Source organism: Typopeltis vanoorti, chromosome 7 (genome assembly GCF_054136105.1).
Source record: "Typopeltis vanoorti isolate ZY-2024b chromosome 7, IOZ_Tvanoo_1.0, whole genome shotgun sequence".
Taxonomy (NCBI): Eukaryota; Metazoa; Arthropoda; class Arachnida; order Uropygi; family Thelyphonidae; genus Typopeltis; species Typopeltis vanoorti.
The window spans coordinates 48,344,664-48,361,583 of record NC_143555.1 but is presented as its reverse complement, the minus strand read 5'-3'; the positions used below and the strand labels follow the sequence as shown (position 1 = coordinate 48,361,583).

The window sequence follows — 16,920 nt, the reverse complement described above, 5'->3', positions numbered from 1 at the left end:
ACATTTGTAGGTCAAGTACAAGTTTTTTTAGTTGACATTTGTAGGTCAAGTACAAGTACTATGTAGAGGTTGTGACAAGAATAAAAAAAAAAATTCCGAATGAGTGAATGACAGGCTGCGAAATGCTGACTTCATCTGCTCAGGTGTGGCTCACGCTGGCGTGCAGATGTACGGTTGTATGAGTGGGACGGCTCTGAAAGTCTTCTAATGGACAGTTGTGTGCAGGAAGGGCTAAAATATGTATGACACATCATGAATAGTTTAAAGATAGTCTACACAGAGATGAAAAGTGGATTTTTATTTCAATAAATTTTTCTTCAAATTACTAATTAATACAAGATTTTCTAATGCATTCTCAAAGGTAGCGAATCAGCTTTAATAAAATCAAAAATAAATTTCTGAAATCTCTTCTTCCCTCGCACGTTTATTTGAAATAATTCTAATGACACATTTTAAATTATTGGCATCTGATTCACCTAAATTATTGTACTCTAGCATAAGTTATGTTAAACAGGAAACATCCAAAAGGTTTTGCTTCATTATACGTGTATATGTGTTCATTAATATCATTGAAATATATGATTTGTTTTCATTTATATCACTCATAATCAGTCAGAATAATAAAAAATTGTTAGTTGAATAAATGTTGAAGATATAGAATCCCTGAAAGAACTCTACGTTCAATCGAAGTTGTCATTTTCAGATGTTCGGATATGCATGTATGTGAAAATTCTTCTATTGTGTGGAAGTGCATTTAAAAATGATTCTTGGTTTTGAGGATTTTTTTTAGTTGACATTTGTAGGTAAAGTACAAGTACTATGTAGAGATTGTAACAAGAATAAAAAAAAATTCCGAATGAGTACTGTAATATTTAAAATCACTTAATACACATATATATATATATATATATATATATATATATTTCTTGAGTCGCTATATTTATCTAATGTTCGTCCTTAAATGATAGCACACATTTTTTTCAAGACATTTGGATATCCCTCCCCCTTCCCTGTTATTGCGTTACAGTGTTTCAGATCTCCTTTCTCCGTATCTCGTATGCATTTTTTTTAATGTAACTGAGATCAACGAAAGGTTATAAACCTATAGCACATTGGTACCGTTGGTGAGCTAAGTATTTATTTGTATTTTTTCTTAATTTTTTCTTTTAATTTTTTGGTATTTTTTAATTTCTTTCTTACTCTAGAGACCAAACATGGAACTTTCTTTCAAGCCATTTCATTTCTCCAATAAGCGGAATTGTGGTTTCAAACTGGGCGATGAAATTCTTCTCCTACATAAAAACATCCACGGTGGAATTCGAACTTGTAGCTTGTTGATTGGAGAGCAAATACGCTAACCACTCTGCCAACCAGGGGTAAAATACTTAAGTATATTATTACAAAAATGCTGAAGTATATAATGCCTTAACTATAAAATATTCAGATAACTCTTCGATAATTACCTAGACCGGATTATTTTATGTATTTTCGGGTGATTCCCACCCATGAAAGGTTATAAACCTATAGTACATTAGGTGAGCTAACGTTTTTTAAATGATTATTTATTTATTTATTTATATTGATTTTTTACATAATCTGCAAACCCTTCTTTAGAGATCAAATGGGGAACTTTTGCGAGCCACTTCAGTTCTCCAGTAAGCAGTGTGGTGGTCTCATACGGGACGATGAAATTCATTAACTGCATTTTTAAACTTTTTAATGATTCGTAAAATATGTTATCTTGTGTTTTTGATCTAAAAAAAATCCAAATTTTTTGTAACACGACATCCTAGAGATTTACCTTCCTGATTTCCACGGGAGTGTAAAATCACTTAATGATGAGCCTTAAATGTTGGAATTGTTCTTTTCTATCCGGATTTTCTTCCAAAATTTTATCGTTTTTTTTTCATTCCGGAATACATTTATTTTTCAGGAAAACAAATAATTTTTAAAGAAACCCGGCACGAAGAATAAACGCAATTAATAGATATAATATAGTATCCTCACCGCCTAGGTTGCTTCGGTATTAATTCAAAATAACTTAAATAACTCTAATTCTAAGAGGGGGGTGGGGGGCTGTTCTTCCACAGAAAAATTCAGAGCATGATTTTAGACTTCATTGTAAAAGAAAGGAAAAAAAACATCTTTCCGAGTCATATGCGTATTCATAAACCTTGAATAATATGAGCATAAGTTGTGAAAGCCAAGTTGTGAATGGGAAAGCCAAGCCAAACTTATTGCAGCTAGAGCAAGTGAACTGATATAGTTTTTTTTCTTTCTTCTTTCTGAATTAAAAGTGAAATGTTGAGAATAAAGTTAAGGACGTAAAAATTATTAATTTTTTACACTTTTAACATTTACATTTAGCATTGAACACGATGATGGTTATTTTGAAATTTAAAGATAATCTAAAAGAATGAAAATTCAATGATACAAATAGACTCCGAAGACAAGTTGCTCAATAAAAGGTCGCGATATTGGTATTGCCATAACTACCTCCGACTATGGAAGGAATATAAACCAGAAAGCTTTGAATGACTACTGTCACTGTTTAAAACACCGCTTTAGAAAAAAAAAGTCATATTATGTTTATTATATTTTTATTTGAAATAGTTTTTAATACACTTTACAGTGTTTTGTATTTCCCATGGAAATCGAAATATCATCTGCGTTGTAGACGACCATTCGTTCTTCATGGGGATGATAAAACTGTTATTCATGAATTCTGTTTCAAGAGGAAAACGGCTTTAATCTTCAATGATTGCACGTACGTTCAATCCAGATTCTCGTGGTACGTGCCCTCATGAGAGAAGAGTGACAAATGGAGTACTTGGAGATCGCTTCCTTTACCGTGACCGTGCTTTTATCCTGCACGCACTTCTCGAGTTACTACACTTATCTGAGATGTTATTGGTCTCGTTCTCTCCTAAGAGGGAAACTGCTCATTCGGAGGATAATCGGGGATGTAATTCCTGTCACACTCGATATAAAAGACAACCGTTTTTACGAGTTCTAGTCTACCGAAGACAGCGTAATAAAAATAAATCAGTCCGCATTTGCGATAGGATTCGTGCACCTTTAGTGATTTTAACTTGGTACCATTAACTAGCATTGTGGCTTTACAGAAAGTCTCTGGCTTATACCAGTCTTTATTAACTACAGAAGTCTTAGTTGATTCACGAAACTAAACAAAAAACCAATATTCTACTCTCTTTAAGATTGTTTGCTAGCAAATGCTAAGATCGTGGAGGTTTATAACTTAATATTAGATTATAAATATTTATATCGTTTATATTTCATGGTTAGAGTGCTCTATCATAACATGGTTTTTTTCCACAAACAGAATGCTCATAAAACTGAGCATAGAAATTTTATGGCAGGAGTAAGTTCAAAAATTTAGATTTAGTCAATAATATTGTTTTAAGCTGAAGGCATTTATAGCTCAGTATTGCTAAATAAAGTGTTAAAGATTGCGACCCATATATACATTTTTGAAACACTCAAACGTCTCATGAGATTTTTTTTTAATTTCCGCAACGAGAAGTGTGATCATTTAGATGCATTCACTTCTTTGAGACTTCTCTCTTCCTGCAGATAAGTCTATTAGAAGAATGCATTGTCTCTGATAACTTGAGCGAATCTTTGTGTCTACTCCATGATTTTTCTTAGACGATAACATAAATATATTTCATCCAAAGAATGATATTTTTGGAATATGCTTTTCCAGTTTTATAAATGATATCCATATTCTATTTACACACACACACACACACACACACACACACACACACACACACACACACACACACACACATTATATATATATATATATATATATATATATATATATATATATATATATATATATATATATATATATATATATATATATATATATATGCATAATTACAATTATTTGTCAAAAATGGTATGTTGCCATAAGACTGCGACAATTTATCGAGGGAGTTTATTCAAATTGAATTTGAAATAATTTCAATAATTATTCTTGCAATTAAAACCAAAATAGAGCGCGCAGTCGTTTCCTATTACGTATGTTGTTTTATATATAATAATTAAATAATTGCATCATCTCACATAGACTGTGATCTGAGCTTGCGCCAATAGCTCTTAGATTCTATCAACCGTTAAATAACTATTTACATTTCATTATATTCGATTCCTCTTGATAAACACTAATTATAATTAGTGTTTTTCAAGTGGATCAATTCGCTGTATTTCTTTCCTAGAACTAAAATATCACGTGTCGAAAGTGAGTAAACGGTTATCTCAGACCTGAATTCTTTTTATAGCTATTTAGCTCTTTTTTTCCCATCTCAAACTTCATAAGATTTTAAAAGGTAGTATAAACTTTATTCTGTATATTTCCGTGGTGATAAAAATCAATATTTGCCTTAATTTAATTTATATTTAATTATATTTATATTTAATTTAATTATTTTAAAATAAATATAAGATAACATTAGAAGGGGTTAGTCTAGGAATTTTTAATTTATAAAGCAGGATAATCTATCACCAGATAGTAATCTAATGATAGACTCCTAGGCAATCTGGAGAAGTAGTGATGCTAATTTTTATTAACATTTACATTTTAGGTGTTTTATTAAGAATCAATAATTATAAATATTATGATATAAAAACATAACGCTTATCCAATCCATCGGTTATGCTCTGTAAAGATAAATAGAAGTTGTTACTCGGTGTTATGTCAAGAAGGATAAAAAAATCCATATTTTACTTACCATCTGAATTGAATTGAAGTTCCTGATAGTGCCAGCTTAACTTCATGCAGTTGCCTTGTGTTTGTCAGAAGTGACTCGGTATTGCATTAAGTGAGAGAAAAATAAATTCCTTGAGATTTTATCCCACTCTAACATTATTGTACGTAAAAGTGTAAGTTCTACGGTCAATTTTTGAGATGGAGGGAGGATGTTAAAAACCCGAGTTTCTGAGAGATGGACGCTTTTGTCTTCCGAACTCTCTCTCCTAAAAACCTGTGATTCAGCTTTTGTTTAATATTATTAATATTAATAATACTTAATATTAATTAGAGTGAGAAGTTTTGTCGTAATTTATGAAAGTTGAGGAATATCTCAGGAGGGTACAATATCATGCTGTCGATTCTCTAGTAAGTCTTGCATCGCATCAGTATGATCCCAGTTAAATTGAATATTATTAGCAACATATTAACCGTTTCTCAATAAAACTTCGTCACTCAGGGATGCATCTAGGATTTATTTTAAGAGGGGTCCTAAAGTAGAGGTCTTGAATGGCATGGGATTTTGAAAAAAAATAAAAAAATAAAAGTAATGCATTACCAAAGACCAAATGAGGAACACCATAACATGGAGCCAGTATATTATGCAGAGTTACTTATTGTCATAATATATGCTATACACACGTGAATGTATCGTGTGCTGAATGTTTGAATTTTTCCGAACTCCATTTATATGAAAAATCAGTAGTATCTGGTAGAAGAAGGAAATATGAAAGCATTGTAGTTTATTTTATTTTTATACATAATACATCATTTTTTATCAACAGATATTTGAAGTAACTTCATGACGTATGGAAAATAAGAAATACGAATACGAAAAACTCGACTCGTAGAATGTAATGGGATTCCCGAAGTTATTAAAATACAATGTTTATGATTAGCAGAAAAAAATATTTTTGGCCCTTTATATTTAATTTAAATTAAAGATGTTTTTCATGTAAATTCCACCTACAAAGGCTTTAAACCTATAATGCATCAGTATGAGTACCATGGAGCTATGGATTTAGATGCTCGACAACCATGTTCTAGACATCAAGCATGAAATTTTTTCAAACTGCTCTAACATGGAATTCTTACCACCTAAAGATTACTTAATTCTGGAATGTAATCATACGAAAGGAAAGTTATGTCGTGCAAATGGAGATGCAAGATGTCGGGTGCAACCGTTTTGCAGTGTTGCACTATACATAAAATAGATGCAGTTGTAAAAACTCATATCCGTATGTTAAATAATAATAATGATATAGTGATGATAAAGTAGGTGCTATTAATAATAAACTGGCAGTCAATTCCCAGATTAATCTGCATTGCATTTGTATGATCCCCTCCGTTAAATTCAATATTATTAGTAACACATGCATCATTTCTTTAAAAGAAAAAACACGTTTAATTGCCATTGAGGAATGCGTCTAGGATTTATTTTGAGAGATGTCTGAATATAAGGATATTTGTAATATGGCATTTTATTGAATGAGGTCTCTGCGATGAGAACATAGTCCTAAAGGTGGATATATTCATCGAAGATCCTAAAATCTAAAATTAAGTACGCTATTAATTTATTCCAGCTTGAGATTTTGTACAAATAAGAATATTTGCCTTGAGTCATAGATACTATTTCTTTACTTTGATTCGAAGGCTAATGTGGCTAATATATAATGGCGAATTTGGACTAATCAGATTCTCGCACACGTTTTGGCCGTCCAACTTATCGCTCTAAATAAGTATATGCTAATTTATTGTATATTGTTAATAAATATTAATTTTACTGTATTTGTTTATTTCTTCTATATTTACACATTTTCTGTAATTGCGTGTATCTATAATTACCATAATTACATGGAACTGTAATTACTGTAATTACATATTCTGGAAGCTTAATAAGGTTGGTGCCATTGATTTTTTTATCGCAGTATTCTCGATATTTATATTACAAGTTCCGCTTAAATGAAAAAAAAGTAAAACAAGTGAATTAAGTGTCTGGCATTTTTTAACTCTGAAAACACATTTCAGCGGTTCTGAGTTGTCAAAAAAAAAAAAACCTAAATAAAATAAAGTAAAAAAAAAACATAAAGCTGAAATAAATTACTTTTAGTGAAGAAATGATAAAGTTAAAATTAATTCACTGTTAGAAAACATGAAAAAAAACCAACATTATAAATGAAGATCAATTATAACAAGGTCAGAATAACTGGGATTATTGCTATACAACAGTATACAATGTGAGAATGACAAAAATTCGTTATAACTAAAAGCACAGTTGATATGTCCAATATCAACTGTGCTTTTAGTGTTTCGTTCGATATATTTTAGGCTTTCACATGGTTTATTTCGCGTCTATCATACATTTTAATCGCAAACATGCAACAGAATATATCGTTCTATTTAATTATTTTTATTTCCAGCAGTTAGGTAATCATTACAAATCTTTAACTGCCAAACGTAACATGCGTTGCATTTTTATCCATATTAAATAATATGTATGAATTAATTAAGGTTGTTGCAATATTATAACAAAATAAACGTATTTGTTCTTAAAGACAAAAATGAGATTTCCTTACAAGGTGATGAAACATGTAAGAATATTGTAAATGAAAAAAAAAGCAACAACTAAGTTAACAAAATTTTAATTCACATCCTTTCCTTCCATGAAAACATTGCACAGTTTCGTGACCATCGGCATTGTCTTTGTTTGCTGATACGAGGGCATTAGATTTATTTCAGTGAAACAGGTGGGAACAGGATTAGCAGCTGAGTATAAGGTTTAGCAGGCGCAGAGTGCTGGGCAATGCAAGAATATATATACGCGACATCGTATACATACATATCATCTATGGCTATGACACATGCAACCTGGTTTAGAGAGTTTCCCATTACCCAGTGCAATAGAAAAATAATTAATTATTCTCCAGTGTTATTCTGATGACCAAGATAAGAAACTAACTTCTAGAAAAAACGTAATTATAATAGAACAGCAGTGTCACCTATAACTACTAATAATAGGAAGTTTAGTAAAGTTATTTCGAATGATTTGAATATTTGTCCGAATATTGTTTAAAACCTTTCTATTTGAAATACTATAGTAAGAAAGAGAGAAATGTAATATTTTACAATAAATTTACAACTTCTTAGTAGGATATGTCTTCGCTATTGATACCATGTATTTAGTCAAAAATACTAGGAAATAACCTCTCTGAACTAACTAATAGAATATGCACTCGAAAATATGCACACGAAGGTGGAAAATTTAAGACGATAAATACTCTCTCTTTTATTTTGAATTCTAGGTATCTGAAAAGTTTCTGGAACAAAAATAATGACACATTTTTCACGTTTCAGTACTCTAAATGGCTTTAAAGCAGTTAAATTTCAGAAGATAAGTAAGATAGAGTCATATTAGGATACTGTCACTTTACCTGTACTTTAAAGATATGTTTGACACAATCAGCGTATTGTCTAGTATTGCTGATTATATTTGCAAGAATATATTATTAATGTTCAATCCACACGAATTAAGTTCTCACTCAGGGATTTCTTTTCCAAAGATTATACGTAATATTATATGTGTGCACATACATATAATAAACCTTATGTCCGAACTTGATATGAGATTTTTCATATGACTACAGAAGCAAATTTTCAGCAATATAGTTTAAATATATATAGCATTTCTTTAATCAGTATCAGTAGCTTAAGGTAGATGTTATCCTAATTACAATAATATAATTTTTATGCTACTAATTACTGCTGTCAAAATTTTTTTCAGATTAATTGGTGCTGTGCGAAAAAAAGACACGAAACTTGAGAATATGTTTAATACCAGTTGTTCTGTGCAAGCATTTTCGGTAAGCGTTTTTGATTACAGATTATAGGTCGAATTTATGATCGTTTTATATTTTCCAAAATTCATAAAATAGCGAAATTCTTCTGTTTGGATTAAATAACCAAGTTATTCAATAAGTTGATAATTAATTATTATCAACTGATTGCATTAATTGTATACATATTTAGATCATTTAAACAAAGCTATGCACATTTAAGTACTTTCTTACAGTCTGCAGGAACATACGAAATCTAGCTTATGTTGTTAATTAAAGTAAACTTTTAAACCTTTATTCAGCGCCTCTGTGCACCTCTTAATATTCTTAATCTGTTGGTTCAGCGTTCAAGCCACAGCTTCATAAAGTTTCAGAGGATTAAAACTACCATTTCCAGTTTTCGCACAATATTTGAAATTCTTGGGCACTACTAAGTTAGATATGTTTCGTTGTTAAATTTTATCAGGCTCCCTTTAAGGGTTCTTAAATATTGTTTCTAGTAGGTACAGTTGAGAGAGTATGTTGGGGCCAAAAGCAAGAAACATCCAACTCCTAACATTCCTCCTTCTCTTTTCATATAAGGAATGTGAGTTTTTCTTTCTCTTATCATAGAGAATAAGAAGAAAAACCATACAATTAATTTATCAGATTTTACTCCTTCATTACTGTTGTTATGTTAATTGTATGCGCTGTACGATAGCAATGAAAATCTGTTCATATAGCTTCTCTTCATATGGTAGTCTGTGAATTTTTTTACAGGGCTAAAATATGTTACGAAGCTCGCTCTTTGTAATTTATTCCTAAATTCAAATAGTATTCGATGAACGCGTAGAATTCAAATCCGACTAGTAATAAATTAACTTCTGTTTTCAGCTGTCGAAATCTTTCAGCTTCCATTCGCTCGCAGACTTGAACAATGTATGAATATTTTGAAAAAAAATCGAAAACTTTACGTTAAGATATTCAAATCTATGTACACCTGACTGTATATATTCAACAGTTTCTACATCGCTTGTTGACTTTGTTCCTCCATGTGTGTGTGTGTGTGTGTGTGTGTGTGTGTGTGTGTGTGTGTGTGTGTGTGTGTGTGGTTGCCTAACCCAAAACGACAGTGTTTGACGAACACTTCAATTACTGCCTTGCAGTTGGCATTTATCTTGACAAGCACATGAGCTACACGGTAGCAATAGACTAGTCAGGCTTCCAAAAGGTGGCGCTGAAGTAACACGAAGGATAAGAGACTAAGAAAGCTGCTCCAGTGATGGAAAAAAGTGAGATATACTGTCGTCTCGATAGTTGTCGACGGCCCCCATCATAAGACGCCTTTGTTGCTTTTTCGTTGACTGCTTTTATACGGACGGCTACAGACGTCACACAATTGTGTCCAGTAGTTGCATGGAGTGTATGATGTTATCATCCTATATCAAACAAATAAGAAACATAGTTAAAATGATTGAGATAAACGGATTGCAACTATATTAATCATGCGCCGTAAACTACAAGTAAAGCTAATTGTTTTAAAGGTTGTGCTTTATAATAGTAACTTTCATAATGATTATGGAAATAATTCAAAATAATCATAAAATTTAGGCCCAGTTTTTGCTCATCTACGAACTGAATTTTGGTTGTCTCATAAGATCAGATGGAAATGTTGAAGTGTTTAGGTATCAGAGGATTTTCGACTCCCAGAATGAGATCATTCCCTCTTATAAGAGGCATGAAGTGGCTCGAAAACATGTTTGACTTCTAAAGCAGAATTCCTGGATTAATCTTTAGCCAATGTCCAATAGATATTTGCACCCTTTTGTGGGCGAGGTTCACCCAAAAAAAGTTTTCTAATTCAAAGAAAAATTGAAATGACTTGTGAATTTTAATCAAAATCCACTATGTTGAAAAGTCTAGTTATATTTGACAATACATGGATTTCATGTTTTCATCCTAATTTTATCAAAGCATAAGCGAACTATGTGAAATATCTTCACGACTAGGCTACTTGTATAGAGAACAGTTGTTTTCACCGCAGTTATTTCTTGTGTATTGCATAAAGCAAAGTTATGCTCGTCACTATCCAGACAGTTTCGACCTTTATTGAAGTCGTTTGGATAATTTGTTCAAAAATTCGTCTCCAGAGTTCAAAAAAAAAACTGTCGGAGTTCACTAAAATTCCTCCAGTTTATCCTACAATAATATTTTAGAAAGTTCCGAATGATTACGTAATAGATCTCTAAATATCTGCCAAAAGAAGAGTCCCAATAAAAAAAGCTCCAATCTAACTTTATATCATAGATTCGTCTATATCGAGTAGCCTACAGAAGTAAGACTTTTTGTTTATTTTTGAAATAAACTGAAATCTTCAAAATAAGAGAGGTGCGATTTAGAAAATGCTCTCGCAAGCAATAGTAATTGAGTCATCATTCCACTGAAACAGCCAAAAATAAGACTACAATGCTCCTCTCTCTCTCTCTCTCTCTCTCTCTCTCTCTCTCTCTCTCTCTCTCTCTCTCTCTCTCTCTCACACACACACAATAAATAATACATGAAATGAAATCTTTAGAGACTGCACGCAGAAGGAATTGAGAACAGTTGAGTTTAAAACTAACTGCAAAATAAAATGGGGGAATATGCAGTTGCATTTCAGTGGACTTGCCAATACATGTAGTGAAAATGAAATTCTGTATGAAGAAACGTAGAGAATTTCCAATGGTAAAATATATATTTGAAAAATAAATAGTTATAATTATTACAAAATGCAGTTGCTGATAAGGTAACGAGGACATTGACCAACCATCATAAGTTATTAATAACTTCACTCCAATAATATTTTATAATATTATTTTAAATAATATTTTAAATTCAGTTTAGTTTAAAATACTAGAAGAAATTAAAATTATAAACAATTACATCTTTAAATCGAACATATTCCTTTGCATTGCTTTTATGTTGTATTTTAATTGAAATACAGTAATTGATTGTATATTGTATATTATGGAGGCACTCTATTCCGGATGCGGTAAATTAAAATGTAAGGTTTAGTAATTTAAATTATAATTTGAATTGTTACATAGTTGCAAGAATATATATAAAGAAAAAAAGTGAAAGAGAAAAAACCCGACAAACTCGGAATTGAAACTAGTGAAATTAAAATTGTATTAAATTTTTAATGAACTATATGTAATATAAAACTCGTAAATTGTAAAACAGCAAAGGGTAAACCATCTAGGGATCCCATGAGAGTGTGTCGGTCCGTTTCATTTCGTTTAATGACGACAATGCAGCAAAAGGTATAAATTATTTATGGAAATCTAAAAGTGATATATTTTCCCCTAATTTTAATTTCTATTAGTATTTTAAAATAGTTTGGAGATTTTAATCAAGAGGTATCTTCAGAATTTCGGGCTTACTGATCAAATTTCCAAGCGTATAATTATAGCAACCAACATGAACCGATAAGTTTAGAAAATCTCGTTAAAATTAATTGTCGTTGTTTACACTGGCGCCAAATATGCTGCCCGTATTTTGAGAATTATGTATATTGCATCTCATATTATGGTTGTTTACATAGTTCCTAGTATGCTGTTCGATTATTGATTACTCTCTCTCTCTCTCTGTAAACTATGATTCTTTTCGAAAAGAAAGTTCTAATATTTGCTGTATATCTGTATTACTTTTTTGAAGTGGCTGCTGTTTCTACCTTTTTGTGCTGCTGTTCGACATAATGATACAATTTAATATATTGCACCCAAGAAACAGAGAAACTCCTTACACTAAAAAATGCAATTAGCAAATGTTTTCATACTGGACGTATTGAAATCAATCTCGTCTTGAAGCGTGGGTGTCTCGCTCCGTTAGAGGGAAACTATTTTCTAAAAGGACATATTTAAAATAATCTATATGTATTTCTGGTCCATAACAATGTTATGGTCTAGGAAGTTTTGCTAGCTGGCGAGTTATATTGTGGTTCTTCGTTCAGTATTACGTTGTCGTTGTTTATTCGTAATATTTTCTAAAAAAATTAACGATAATTTACTTAAGTATAAAGAGCTAATAAGCTTCATTCGGCAATGAAAACATTACTTAAATTAAGGGGATATTAAATCCCACATAGTTTTAAAACCGAATAAGAAACTCAAAGATTGGAATCAGAGAGTTTCTTGCCGAATATAGTAAACTATAAAGTATCGGCGACACTAGCGTTAGCCAATGCAAGTGATCCTAGTACGTAGTACAATACCGGGCAACTCGTTGCAAAGGTGGGGGAAGTTCAGATCGCTATTCTTAGGTATTTTCCATAATGTAAAATTAACGATAATAATTCAGTAATAAAGTTTTATTATATTCCGAATATCAAGAATAAAAATTCTAACGATGGATTAATTTTTTTTAATAATTGAAATAACTTAGCATCTGCCAAAAGCAAATCCAAAGATCACTATCCTTCAGTTTCAGTCGGAGGGGAAGAGAGAAGGATTATTATTATTTGAAACATTTCTTGTTTTATTAATGTAATTTACTCCAATTTTTCATCAGTAACATTTATTACAATTTTGTATTATAATTAAATAAAGCATATACACTTATAGCTGCGCATTAATAATGAATGCTGTTTCTTTCCTGTAAAAAGTAGTAATTATTAATAATAATGAGACAATCCGAAGAATAAATGGATAAAATGATGCCTATAATTGTATCTAAATTCCTTCAGTTAATAAAGCCAACTCAAAAAAATGGCCTTATTATTTGAATTTCTTTCTATATTATTTTATTTTATAAATGAAATAATTAAATGAAGAACTGTGCGCAGAGATTTAATAGTTTCTTCGTTCCCTTATATTGCTAATTAACAGCAATAACGAATTCTAGAGTTCAACAGTGTAAAGGAAGGAAGCATCATTAAATCTAATTTTTCTTCTTCTTCAGTCTCTTTCCATCCACTGCTGGATGGAAAAAGACCACATTTCGTTTGAGAGTCTACTGATATAACCAGTCCATCTCCATTTCCATGTTTTACAATACTTCGCAATATCCTCTACTCCAGTCATCTCTCTAATTGTATTCCTTCTTGTTATGTGGAGCATTCTTCTCTCCAAGGCCTTCAGTTGTTTCCCATGTCTTACTTCCACAGGTAAATACACTAGAATAATTTGACTTTTTAACAATTAAATCACTTAGTGAAATTCTTCATTTGATTTCATGTACATATTGAAAGAAGAGAAATAAGAGAGAAATTCCGGTAAAGTTAAACGAAACTTCTAAAGTAATTAGTAAAATTCTGTGTACCATAAAAGTTTTATTTACAAGAGGTCCGGAAAAAGATCCTCTGGCTGTCAGTTTTCTTTTCAGCTAACAATCGATTTCTTGACTCCTAACAGTCGTAAATAGTACTTTTTTGATTCAAAGTCGACACTTACAGGCTGCAAGTATGTTTTCTTCACACTGGATATTATTATTCTATGGACTATTACACATCACACGTACTTCTTCATTCCAATTTTTTAAAACATTTCCGATTACGTGAAATACATTTTTATAAAAATGTCAGTTATTACGATAGGAAATTTCCTATAATTTCATCGTAAAAATTAATAATCTTTGTATTGTTTTTACAAAGCATTTAAGCCCGATCGTTATTCCATTTAATATCAAAGTTCCATAATCCCAAGATTTTTTATTAAGAGAGCTCGTGGATTTTTAATATTAATTGTTAGTAGCGCAAATGTTAATAATTCCAAGATTCTATGACTTTACATATCGATTATTTAATAGTGGGAAAACTTCTGAAAAAATATTGTCAAACGTTTCCCGCTTACTTTGTCAGTTTTCTCTTCAGTCACCAATCGGTTTCTTTACGCCGAACAGTCATAAATAATAATTTTTATGTGTTTATTCTACCCGGTAGGTGTAGCATACTCAGATGGATAACAAATCTGTCTTTTATCTGTTTTGCATAACAAACTTTGTTCTGTTTACCTGATTTGACTCTCAGTGTACTGCACAGTTTTTTCCTACGCCTTAGTCTAAATGGTCTATTAAAAGGGTTCAGATAATTGCTTACATGTTCATTTTGTTTACATAATACTATTTTAATAGGAATGAATAGAACTTGATATTCAAGAACTACTCCTTGAAAATGTATTCTCGATTCTATATAATTATTACGTGAGGAGAAATAGGTGATGTAAACATTTCATCATTACAATATTGGAGAATTTAAATAATTTTAATAATAATACGGGATGCAGTATAGAAATGCCTACGACCTTGGTCAAGGTTAGGGCGTTTGCTTGCTGATATAATGAGAATCCAATGTTGCTTCACATAATCAACATCGCTCCTATTGTTGCAGAAAGGTGCGACTCGTGCAGCTACTGTAGATAGAATTTCACACTGTACAAATTGGAAAAACATTTTTCTGAAGAGATCGGCTAAAGATAACGGCATGACTGATAGCATAACTGATACGAAACTCGCTAGGAAGTGGAAACAATAGAAGCTTGCCATTCTGAATAATTAATTCAGTCCAGAAATGAGAAATACTTTCTCTGTGATTATTTACTCGGAATTCTTTCAACAAGTAATGAATCCGAAGAGGTCTTCTTTTGGATGAAAAATTCCACGGAGAATGCATTCTATAGACTTGAAATTATTATGCTTCATAGAAATAGAAAGCATTCTAGACTGAGATTGAGTGAAAACTTTCTCAACGCAGAATTCAATCCTACTAACTGTTGTTTATTAAATGCTTTGACAAGATCCCTTAGGCGATAGATGATTTTATTTTCATCGCCTAATGTTTGTCATCGTGTTTTTTTTTCATAATGTTTTTTCATATTTCATAATGATTTTCATCGCCACAGTTTTCAACTGTGGGGCGCTCTCTCTCAATGGGGCGCAAAGCAATGGTTGATATTATCGTTTATTTTCGAGTACATCTCCTGCATGTACCCGATATGCCATCCACTTATTTCAGTGTAATATTGCATGAAAAACACAGCACTCGTAATTGATATACTAATTAATATACTGATTAATATACTAAATTAGAAATGTAAAAGTTCTAATTTTATGTTAAATATTTCTGTGCTATTTTACTTTTGGTTTGGTTTCAAGTATAATTTGTGTACTATCAAAAACTAAGTCTTAGGTTTACTAAAATAAAATACATGCTAAGTATTTATACATGCTAATATAAGTCAATATGGTTTTATGAAAAGAGTAAAGAGGGGATGCAAGCATTTTTTTACAAAAAAAAGGGAGAATGCTTATTTCAAATCCAAAATATCAGCAGCTTAAGGAATTGTTACATTTAATTTATTTTTGGTAGTGTGAGTCAAACCGTAAAAAGTTAATGTGACTTTCAATAACTTGGAAATCTATCAAATTGACGTGTTCAATCTGAGTTGTTATATACCACTATAAATGAATAAGAGAGCAATTTTGTAAAAATCCAAGTTATATAATTTGTTATTTCATAGATAAGCCAGTGTATTATATATTAACTTTCAATGCTCATAAATCTACTAAACATTACATGTAAAATCATAAAAAAAATTAACTCTATGGAATTTAACATTTTCCATGCCTGCTTTAGTTTTTAAAAATAATGTAGAAATGGGAATTTTTTTTGGTCTCTCTGGAATCTAGCTGAAACTGATATCATCTACTTCGGTTACGAATGGTTCCAGACGTTTGATATTGTATATGATACATTCTCAATTAAATTCATTTTAATTTTGATTTAGATGCGGTGCAAGGTTTATACTGTCCTTGTTAATTTCTCCATGGTTTGCCTAAGTGATCATATTAAAGTACGCTGGCTTTAAGAATACTTCTGTAACTGAAGGTAAAATACGGGTAATAAAGTACTTCTTTAACACATTGTGTTGCTAAGTCATTAAATTGTGTGATAAGTCATGAAATCTTCAAAGCAACATATACAATGCATAAGTGTAAAAATTAGCGAAAGATTCATACTGTTTAGTTCCTCTTCGAAACTGAAGCAGTATGAACAATCATCCGTAGTGTAACTAAGATACTGATTGAAGGGTTGGGAGGTAAGATGAACAGATAGATGTACGGCTAAAGAGACTATGGATCCGAAATTGTAGTTATAAACCTGTGAACTATTATACATGCTGAACGTCGCTTCCCATCAGTTAAAAATGTATAAAACGAAATTTTACACTTATGCATTGTATATATTGCTTTGAAGGTTTAATGAGTTATCGCACAATTTAATAACTTAACAACAAAATATTTTAAAGAAGCACTTTATTGCCAATATTTTGCTTTCCGTTACTAAAGTATTCTCGA

General features: G+C 31.2%; 1 protein-coding gene across 2 annotated transcripts in view; it reads right to left on the bottom strand.

Annotated features, from left to right (window-relative positions):
• Positions 1-9,689: 9,689 nt before the first annotated feature.
• The window catches only part of LOC150104655 (Kv channel-interacting protein 4-like), a 152,549-nt gene continuing 145,318 nt past the window's right edge, over positions 9,690-16,920 (bottom strand). For both annotated transcript variants that reach the window (XM_090395847.1, XM_090395848.1), the window contains exon 7: positions 9,690-10,028. In XM_090395847.1, the coding sequence (XP_090251973.1) occupies positions 9,981-10,028 (48 nt within the window). In that variant the 3' untranslated portion in view covers positions 9,690-9,980. The remainder of the gene's footprint in view (positions 10,029-16,920) is intronic.